The following is an 11,341-nucleotide window of genomic DNA, read 5'->3' as shown; positions in this document are numbered from 1 at the left end:
TTTTTTTTTTTTTTACCGTAGGCCCATAAGGCCCACAGTGTTTTGTTTTTGTTTTGTTTTTCTCCGTAAGATTCTGTTTGGCTTAGAAATGTTAGGGTAGCTTAGGTAATCACTCCCAGCCATCCTATGGCATTCTCCAGAAAACTTTCTTATTTGTCTGCTGTTAAAGTTCCCTCAGACTTGAGATGACCTGGTCTTCTTCAAGCTTCCACAGTTTGGCTGACACCTGTAGAAAGTTTTCAGAAGGCTAAATTGTCTCTGAGCAGATAAACTGGTCTCTAACACTTAAGTTAATGCTAGCATGCTTGCAGTGCCACCAGTGCAGTTTCGAAATAGTAGAAGTTTGACAAATTCTGAACGTCCTGCTAGTCCTCTGAGCCAAGTTCACAAACCAGATCTGCAAACTGGCAATTGGGGCAGAATTCAAAATGGCATGCTTCATAAGACACTTTGCAAAGAACCTGTTCTGATATTGGCAGTTGTACACACTGCTCAACACGCACCTGTGGACCTTGGAGATGTCATGGTTCTACAAGGTCCCGGAATGCTTCTGGAGCGAATATGAACTGCACAAAAAGGCCCCAGAGACCCTGATGAACCACCATAAGATGCAGGCAGTGCTAAGGGCAAAATATACTGTCACCCACAGACATACTACTTGGCAACAGCTGCTGGGTCACATGGGAGTGATTCTTCCACAAGGACCTCCAGAAGGAGCACAGGAACTTGAACTGACAGGTAGTCTACTGGGTGCTCCCCATGTGGGTGCTGAGACACGGGGGCAGAGAGGCCCATTGAACTGCTCCAGGCAAACCTGCCAGTGAAAGGAAATGACTGACCACGTCCTTTGGAACTGCCTGTATGCCAGGGAGGTGTAGAGGAGAGTAATCATACTCATCATGATGGTGACAGGGGTCAAGACCCTGACCAGATTGGTGCTGTTCCGACACTTGTCCAAGCAGCAAGACGCCCTGACATCTTATTTTGACTAGTTCCCTTCCTGTGGAAGGCCAGGCATCTCCTTGTGTGCAGACACATGAACTAGTTGAAGACTGTCAGAATGGCACTGATTTGAGCTATGGGCATACTACAGAAAGATGGTGAAAAGCAGTGGGGAGAACTGCAGAGGACACATGAAAGAAAAAAAACTGGCCTAGATTGTTCAGAGGCAGGACCACTAGAGAGAACAATGACTATGACGACTATGCTGGCAACAAGGGAAAGAACTGGGGAAACGGAGGGTGGGGAGGAGGCAGGGGCACTGAGGCAATCTTCTATGTGATTGTGGTGGGCAATGGTGACAGGTGCATTGGTGTGGTATGGTTATTGTAACGTGGTGATAATGTAAATGTAGATGTTTGCCTTGGACTGTCAGGTGAATCATATTGGTCATGAGACAGGCCTGTAGAGGTATGCTGGGGTGGGGGGAGGTATACTATATATATCTTTTTGTAACAAAAAGAAGTTTGAACTCCTGTACAAGTAGGTACAGAAGTCCTGTGTTTATGGGCAGTATGATCTAGTAGGGATCATGGAGACCTGGTGGGACTTCTCACATAACTGGAGCATAGCCATAGAAGGCTACGCCCTGCATAGAAGGGACCAGGTAGGGAAGAAGGGTGGAGGTGTTGCTCTCTGCGTGAAAGAGCAGGACACCTTGGAAACTGACATTGGCTCCAAAGAAGAAACGGCTTGAAACCCTCTGGATCAAGCTGTGGGGGGGGGAGTGCAGTAAGAGGGACCCAACTATAGGTATATTCTATAGAGTTCCTCCCCCTGGTTTGATAGTTTATCCAAAGTTTGCCTGAGAACTGATAGAGGCCGTGCATGCACAGGACATGGTCATCATGGGCGACTTCAATTTATTCAGACATCTCCTGGAAGGAACACTGGGCCAGGTTGGATTAGTCGCGATCCTTCCTGGCCTGTGTCGAAGAGCTCTTCCTGACTCGGGAGGTGCATGGGCCAACCAGAGGATATTCTGCTAGACTTGGTTCTGGCCAAAGGAGATGACCTGGTGGCTGACTTAAATATAGAGGGCAGTTTTGGGTGACAGTGACCATGAAACCATCACATTCACTATCTGTCGCAAGGCAGACAAATCAGATAGCAGGGTAGAAGTATTGGACTCCAAAAATGCAAATTTCAACAAGCTCAGGTCGCTAGTAAGGGAAGTGCTGCGGGACTAAGAATTGAAGGTAAAGGTTTGCATGAAGAGTGGTCGTTCCTTAAAGACACAGTCCTTGAAGCACAAAGGAAGTCCATTCACATATGGAGAAAAGGTAGCAAAAGGCCTGGGAAGTCCTCCTGGCTGAACAGGGAAATTGCAGTCCTCTTAAAGAAGAAAGAGGTTTATAACAATGGAAGCTTGGGACAGGCCCCAAGTAGGACAATGGCCCACACTTTTTAGGAAACAGATTAGAAAGGCTAAAGCAGTGACTGAACTTATATTAGCAACAGGAAACGAGGACAACAAGAAGTTCTTCTTTAAGTACATTGGGAACAGGAGGAAAACAAATGGGAGTGTGGGACCATTGCTCAACAACTCTAAGACGGCTGGTTATCAACACTCAGGAGAGAACTGAATGAGTACTTTGCCTCAGTATTTCACCAGGCCAAGGGAGAAATCGTGACTGGTAGGAATGACAGCCTTCCTACTATTGCCATAGAATTGATGTGTGATCAATTAATTAAAAAAAAATTTAGACCTGTATAAGTCAGCAGGACTGGATAAACTTCATCTGGGAATGGTAAAAGAGTTGGCTGAAGTCATCGCAGAACTCCTGGTGAAACTCTTCCACATCTCGTGGCACTCTGGAGAGGTCCCTGAGGACTGGAAGAAGGCCAATGTTGTGTCATTCTACAAGAGGAGGGAGGACCTGGGGAACTATAAGCCAATTGGCTTATTTTCTGTGCCAGAACACTGGGAGAGGGTTGTCGATCTATAAATGGAAAGCTTATAAATCTATTTATTTAATCTAATTATTGGAGGTTGTCTTGTATTCAGGGTTGCTTCATATTCAAGTAAATGCGGTAACTGATAATTAATGCAAACTTCTTTTGACATGTTGGTTCTAGACAACAAATGGCTTACCTGAAGTCTGGACAACTTCTGTTTCATTAAAAATGAGTCTGGGGAACACCAGACTGGGAGCATTTTTTTAGGCGAAAGAGAAGAAAAAAATATTTAACTTAGAGGGAGATACTGGATTAGACATGGCTAGACTTAGATGCTTAAGAATCTAGCAGCTTTGATATTTTTCCTTTCTCTTACTGCATCTGGACATCCTCTTGCCACAAATTTTAAATGCAGCTGCTCCAACTGGAATATTGCCTAATGTACAGTTTACTCTTTTGAGGTGGCTGACTTCAACATGTGATGGCTTATTTACCACATCCTTCTACCTGGCATGAGCTTGCTATAACTTGAGAACACAATAGCACTATTCTTCTTCATTGGAGAAGCAGCATCTTATGTCAACAACTTGTAAATAATTCTGCTCTAGTTGAGCTAAAATTACTTGATTGGAGTTTAAAAAACTTATACTGTGAAATCCAAGTACTTAGCTGTGTCACCTTGAAATAACTGTACTTCCAGAGACTGGCACGCATCTCTGGCAGCTTTTTCATTTACCGATAAAAGTTGTCAGCCTGAAACCCCTCTTGGTAGGGAACAAAAATGTCTGGAGGTGTTTGTTATTATTTTGCCTCGGTCTGTAGATTTGATTTAAATTCATCAAAAGTGAATGATTTCTTAACTGCAAACACAAACACAGGCTGATATTGTAGAAATTTAAGTCGACTGAATTTCAAATTTATCACAGTGGCTTCAGTTTTTTGTTACATACCTGCACATTATAAAATACTTTGGACTACCTTTTTCAAGGGAGGAAAAGTGTCTTGTACACCAGAAAATACTGTAAGCTACTTGTGACTTGCATGTAGTATTTTGTCTGTCTAATCATGGGATGAAACTTTTCAAAACGCTTTGCTTTCTCTGAAGAGTACTAGGATTATTTAATATAGATGAAATGTGTGAATACTTTTTTCAGGTGCTTGTTTTGAAATGTTTTTTAATCTTTGTTTCTAGAAGGCACAAACATGCCAACAAAGACTAAATAAGGAGATTACAGACTTCCTCACAATGGCTAAATCACTGGATACTGCACAAGGTAAAACTGTAAAGCTGAAACTTACTAATTTCATGATGTGCTGCCTTTTTATTTCCCAAGCAACTTGTTAAAAAGATGGGCTGCTTAATGAACTAAATATTAACTAGAATCTTGAGAAGCTTGCAAGATTTCATAGACATTAGGCCTGGAAGGGACTTCGGGAGATCATTGAGTCCAGCCCCCTGCCCCAGGGGCAGGAAGTCAGCTGGGGTCAAAGGATACCAGCAAGACGAAAAGAACATGAGGACAACTGTTTTTAATTGCCAATTAATAAGTCACTTTCCAAGGAATAGGTAACAGCTGTTGCTTTTAGTAGCTTCTCAAAAGCTTGATTATTCCTAAGCTCAAGCAGTTGATTATCAGATATAATGCTCTTCATAAAAGGCATAAACAGTCTCACTGCCTGACCCAACTGCCATTTTATCATCCTTCCCTCACGAAACTTGTGTAATGGCTCATTGCAGTACCAAACTGAAATTGAGGTGTGTGGGCTGGTTACATTTTTAAATGCAAGTAAACTGGTATGGGACAGTGATATGACGCACATTCCAGTGTCCCTGTCACAATGATGTGCCAAACAAAACTTGGGAGTTTTTTCTCAACCTGTGCCTTATAACTTAACCATTAGCTTAAATTTCCACTTAACATAACAAGTGGAACTTTCACTATTTTTAGACTCTACAGGAATTAAACTGCTTGAGAGAGAGACTTCCACTTGTTTCATTTTTGTATGTAGACGAATATAGGGGAAAAATTCCATTGATCATAAATTTTCAAAATGCTTGTTTTATTTAAAATACGGTTGGAATCCAAAGAGTAGCAGTTGTAGAAAATGCCTTTAATCAACAGGTCTGTTCCTTTTTGTGTGTATTTGAGTCCAAACTACATTATGATACTTGCTCTGTTTTCCTAAACTCAGACCCAAGGTGCTAGTTACTTGCATCTGTGCAAGCCCACTACCTTCAACAGAATAAAACAGACACCTAGCAAATCTATTGAAAGTGATCATCCAAAAAAACCCAACTTGATTCAGTCCCAGGAAAGACTGAGGCATTAGCCTTTTAAAACAAAGTTCAATTCCTCCTGTCAATTGAATGCAGACCCTGATTTTAAAGTATGTGTAGACAATCCTGGAATCCCATGATGCTGTTTGACTACAAGGAGTAGACATGGACAACAGGTAATTGAGGCCTGTGTCCCTTTCTGAAAGTACTGCATTACCAGAACAGGCTTTTCACATACTAAACAGCATTAAACAAACTTTGTAGGTATAAAGGTCAACCACAAACATCTTTACTAGGCTTTAATTTGATTGGATCTTGTTACGGTGGAAATCAAATGGAGCAAAGCTAAGTGTCCACGCTAGCTGGATTCAGTCAACCAATTTGGGTTTCATTTCGGCTTTGTTTAAAGCCTACTGTTATCAGAAATCTAGACATGTTTAAATAGAGCGCTGACTGTGCAACTAAGGGTCCTGCTACACGTTACACCTGGGATGGGATTAAGGTGTTATTGCATCAAAATTGGTAACCCTGCCTCATAAGTAGGAACTCTGATGCATGTTAAAGCTAATTTATGATTATAGAATCATGTAACTATGGCATTAAGGTGAGGGTTTTTCCCCCATTTAACATGGGGGGCGGGGGGAGTGGAAGGGGGATGCCCCTCACTTTTTAGATTGTGTATAAGACTGGTGGGGGCAGGTGGCTGCTGTGATTCAGGCTCCAGCCCCTGTGGGGCCATAGGTCCAGCTGCTGCCTGCCCCTTCTTCCCTCCCCCACCTCTGTACCTCACTATCTCTCCCCTGCAGCCTCTTCTCCCCATCTTCTTTTTTTTTCCTACCCCCCACATAGAGCAAGGATAAGTGGGGGACTGTGGAGGGGGGGAGGTAGTAGGAGAAGCAGGTACAAGAAAGGAAGTTACTTGACTCCTCCCCTCCCCCCACCACACATGCACCTCTGCCTCCCCACTGCCTGCCCCCCTGCAGTGGTGGGAGAGATGAATTTAAGACTATTATAACCAATTCCATACATGGAAAATGTATAAATTTTAACATGGGGGGGGGGGGGACTTATCAGGGTAAATATAGTAGCAAATGAGCAACAAAGATGTTCCATATATAATGTGGAACATCTTTGTATTATGTTTTAATTGAACCTGTGGCACACTTACACTGACCCATGACAGATCTCAATATTCAGCAGAGCACAAAAGGGTTTGGCATGGAGCAGCCCCAGGGAGTAGAACACGGCTGTCCCCTACCTGATCACTGAGACTTGGGCTGGGGGCAGTGCTGGGTCCTGAACCTAGTAGACCTGCCAAATCCCTGGATGCAGAATGAGGTGGGGGGGAGGGCATGCCATCAGTCCAATGCCAAGGACCATCTCACTAATCTTGGCTTCACTGCACCCTGGAATTTTAGGGAATCTCTGATACCCTATGCCAGACAGCCCATTCAGAGTTTTCATACCTGGGGTTTTGACAGTTGGCTAATTGTTAACCCAGCCTGGGCAACCCTAATCTTAAACCTCACTTGGGGACTTGAACCAGCCTGGTGCACTTCTGGTATGTCCAGTCTGCTGATTTGAGTGTTGGCCCTAGCTCCAGACTGCAGGGGGACTGGAATCCAGAGCTCAATTGGCTGACTGTCAGCCCCAGCTGGACCTGCGGTCATTCATCTTTCAACTTGCTGGCATAGGGGGAACATGGGATTGTGATCCCAGGCTACCCTTGCACTGGCACTGGGAAGTAGTTATGGTGTGATTGTTGGGATTGGGGATCTGATCCCAATCGTGCCTCTTGCCATGCATGTGTAACATGGCAGAAGGCACAATTAGGATCAGGGATTGGATACTATCATGATTAAATGTGATTGAACATTTAAATGTGGCCTAAAGCTTTTAAAAAAAACAGTGAAGGGATGCAAAAGTATAACTTCTTTTTAAGCTAGCAATCCCAAAATTGCAATATTGATTTCATACTAGCAGGGCAAAACCCCATACAATGTATTTAGTTCACTTAACAAAACCTGAATAAGCTTCCTTTTGCTTTTTTACTCTTCTAAAAAACAAAACAATAATAAGGTTTTTGCAACATAGTTTGTTTGTAATAGGGAAGTCTTTGAAGCCTTCTTGTGCAATAAGATCATATATCTCAAACTTAATGTAGATGTAGCTGAAGCCTTTTGGGTCCCAAGAAACTGAATCTGACCAAAAAAAAAAATCTGCCCTCACACTGTCAAATTACAAACTCTCATTTCCATGGAGCTGTTTGGTTATTCAGGCTTAGTAGTAGCAGTAATGGCCAAGAGCCTGTTTCCATTTACTTATTGTGCCTAGTCCTGTGAACATTGACCAAGCTACTGTTGGAGGAGAGTAATAATCTGTCAGTTTTGGAATATATACTGCCTCCAATTTGATGCTTCAAATTACAAATACTTATTATGCAGAATCCCAGTAGCTAGGTGCAGAAATAACTTCACTGTTCCTTCTACCCATTCTCTAATGGTATACAGTTGCCTTGAATTGACTGAAGACCTTTAGTGGTTTGGGGCCTGACTACCTCAGTCAGACAGGCTTGTCTGGGGCAATATAACTAGCCTTTTCCAGGGATAAGCTCTCTTGAGCTGAAAGTAAGTCTCTCATTGGAAAGTCCTCTTTATGGGACTGTCTTCTGGAAATGCCTCAAACGAGTCTAAAACTAGCCATAATGGAAAAATATCTTGCCCATCTCTTTGCCAGATTCCTGAACACACTTGAAGAAATTAGATGATTGGCATATGTAAAACTTGCAGTAAAAGAAATTTTGCTGTAGAAGAGGTAGAATAGAATATAGCTTTTAGTTTTTTTGCCTTTTTGAGATGCTCTTCTTTTGGTCCCAACAGTGATCCAACCAGCTTCTAAAGTCTGCTAATGAACACAACTTTGTAGCATGTTATTGAAACTTAAAAATGGGCAGCCTGAAAATCTGGGGGTTTTTTTAATACAAGGTTTGGGTCTGAATAAGCCCAAATTATTCTTCCACTGTATCTGTATAACTGAAAAGATCTAGAAATATAATATAAAAGATAACTAATGTATGGATTGCAAATATGTAATTATGCATCTAACTGCTTTTGTGTGGCTTGAAAAATTTTAAATTTTGAAGGATTTTTTGAGGCTGGTGCAACTTTGACATTTTAAAAATCCTTTTGCGTTTGTATTGAACTTGGTGCTAATTAATACTCAAGTCTTCATGGCCTTCAAGACCAGCTGACACTTGCCAAATGTGCTTTTTAGACACTTCATTGCCTCTGCTCTTCCTACTCTGCCCCTTGCTTTCATAGTTCTGTTGCAATAAAGGGTCTTTCTGGCGGTCTTTCACGTTTTCTAATTCCAGGTATTCCACGAAGTAGAATTATGGCAAGGATGGAGGGAAATTTGAGTATTTTAACTAAGCAATCTGTCATGCAGCATAGCCTGAGTGTTCTTGTCATTCCATTCTCTTACCTGGATACCATTTGAGATGGAAATGTTCAGAGGGGGAGGAAAGATTTCTGTGTAGCTCATACTTCTTATCTCTGATAGGTATAGCCTTGCTTGCTTTGTCTCCTGCACTTCCACCTGCCATTTTTTCAGCAGTCCCTTTTGGATTCATACTTCTTGAACCCTAATTGCCATGGTCAAACTGGACTTGTCATTTGGGGTTTTCTGCTTTTAGCTTCCTGATTATAACACAATGACAGTGGCAGAATTTACCATATTACTATTTCCTGCAAAATTGCTGTAACCTGCTTTATTTGGATGATAGATTCCATGACTTGCAGAGAGATGACTTTGCAACAATGAATGTAAAATAAAATAAAATAAAAAGGGGGAGGGAGGAGCTGCCTTTAACCATCTTCAGGAAGTCAAAACTTGTATCTGGGTCCTAGCTTTGCTGTGAGTGGGAATGTGTCTATTAGACACAATGCATGGGCCTCTATTACTTTTCCCAAGCTTGGGGACAATGGGGAGATAGCTTCTACACTACTTTAGACAGTCTGTTACTGCATCTCTGGCCTTGAAGTATACTAGGAGTTAGGTGGGATATTTAGTTGAGAGTTTGGGAGTAAAAATTGTACAAAATCAGTAGTGGACTCCTATAATGACTTGCTTTTGGAAATCTTGACTTTCAGGAATGGCTCCTTCACTACTGCAGAAAGTTGAAGTGGTCTCTGAAATATCAAGAGAAACATATGAAGCCTTGGGCAACTGCCTTAAGCTCTTCATGAAGCAGGAAGGGGTATGTATTGCTACACTGCTAAGAATTAAATAGTATTGGCCATCATTTCTAATAGCTTTGCTTAACCAGTACACTGGACCAAATGTACCTCCATTATTAGGCACTTTTTTGGCTAATAACAGCCAGTTTGCAAACTGGCATTTCCAAAGAAAGCTTAAGTTCCTGGATGGCTTGTTTTTGTAATCCTTATTTTCTTTGCATGACATACAGATGTTCAGTTTCTTTCTACATGCTCAAAGAATCTTGGTTTTTGTCTTTTAGATAAACGAGTGTTTTAATATTTTTTTTGTTGGGTTGTTTTTAGGGGTGTTTTTGTTTTTTGGAGGGGGGTGAGGGTAGTGGGAAGCAAGTCCCCTTTTTTTTTTTTTATTCCATTTACTAGTACTAACCTTGTATAAGGTACAATAGCGAGTATCCAAACTTTCTCAGATCCTGGGGTTTAACAGGATCTTTAATATTCCAGTGAACTTTTTTGATTGTGTCAAATAGTGTCACTGGACTCTTCAAAATTGTGCAAGCCTGTTGTAGCATCTAACTTCAAATATGACTGCATGCTCATTTACTTCCTTCTGGATGTTGATCTCCAGAGGGCGCCTTTAGAAACTGTACATCCATAAATTGAACTATATTCCTGGCTTAGTATTACAGTAAATCTTCCTTCAGTTCGGTCTTGTTTTTTATCTCAAATTTTTTTCTTTTAAAGCATTTGCTGGTGTTGTGAGTCACTTCTGGGTTTGTTTGTTTTTTAACAGAGCCACACAAATTGGCTCCATTGTCAAAGTGTGGATAAGAATGAGAAATCTTGGTGCAAACCTACTTTGTCACAAGCCTTTCCCCCTTCATGAGTCAAGATGCAACATAATAGAGCAAGCCTGTAAAAAGGTCTGTGCCTTTTTACAGATCAGCAGAATTTTTTTTTTTTTTTAAATGCCTAACTCCTCCAAATTCCACTTGTGAAATGAAGAAGAATCTAACCAATTTGTCGGGGGGGCGGGGGAATCCTTAATCTGTAACAGTGAGTAAAGTTGTGGAATTTTGCCTCATTTGAAGCCACATTAGATTTCATAACACTATAAAAAAATGAGAAGTTAAAAATTAAACTGTGCAGATTTGCTATTCAGAACCATTTGTATGAATGCTGTACAGAACTCCAGTTCTTAATCTGTGGAAAATAGAAGGGAGAAGCGGTGCTGGTTTCAGTGAAGTAATTTGGAGCTGTTGTCATAACTGATGAAACTATTCAGTCATGGGGAGGGCAGATAAAATCTGACACACTCATGAAATAATGCTGAAATCCAGTTTCATAATTCTTGCGCTCATCTCCTTATTAAAGACAGCTCTTGAAATGTTGCACAAGGTGATGGGCCCTTGGTGTTTTACAGAGCACTCCCAATGGGTGCTCCCCTTTTGTTTACTTCCTCATTTTGATTTTGAACAAGTGTTGCTGTTGCCTTAACGCTATGTGAATATATTCACTCGCACTGAAGAGACCACTAGGAACAAGCGTAAAACTGCCATAGACTTCTGCGCTGAGTCCATTACGAGAGGGGCAAATCCTTTTTAATCTCTTGTGCTACTCGTGTCTGCTGTAGCTTTTTTGTAGATCTCTTGCCTATTGGGGTGGGGGGAGGGGGCGGTATGAGAGCTGAGCTTGTGTGCAATGAGAGAGGTGGTGGGGGTGCCGCCCCTCTCCCCGTCCTACACCCTGGCGCAAGGAGCCGCAGCAGGGCGGGAGGCTGTGGTGCTGTCCTGCCTAGGGGCAGCTGACGCCCATCTCCCCGTTCTGGACCCGGCGCAGGGGCCCGGCCTCCAGGGGCGCCGCCGCGTGCGGCGACTTTGCCCGGCCTCTTTCCTTCGGGCGGGCGCGGGGAGCAGCGGGCTCCTTTTTAGAAAGCGGCTGCGGCTCT

General features: G+C 42.3%; 1 protein-coding gene across 8 annotated transcripts in view; it reads left to right on the top strand.

Moving 5' to 3' along the window:
• Positions 1-11,341, top strand: part of OSBPL1A (oxysterol binding protein like 1A) — a 107,153-nt gene that overhangs the window by 34,782 nt on the left and 61,030 nt on the right. For all 8 annotated transcript variants that reach the window (XM_025213895.1, XM_025213892.1, XM_025213903.1 and 5 more), the window contains 2 exons: positions 4,091-4,172; positions 9,328-9,434. In XM_025213895.1, the coding sequence (XP_025069680.1) occupies positions 4,091-4,172; positions 9,328-9,434 (189 nt within the window). The remainder of the gene's footprint in view (positions 1-4,090; positions 4,173-9,327; positions 9,435-11,341) is intronic.

The sequence above is a fragment of the Alligator sinensis genome, unplaced genomic scaffold, assembly GCF_000455745.1.
Source record: "Alligator sinensis unplaced genomic scaffold, ASM45574v1 scaffold117_1, whole genome shotgun sequence".
Lineage (NCBI taxonomy): Eukaryota > Metazoa > Chordata > Crocodylia > Alligatoridae > Alligator > Alligator sinensis.
This window is presented reverse-complemented; position numbering and strand designations above follow the sequence as displayed.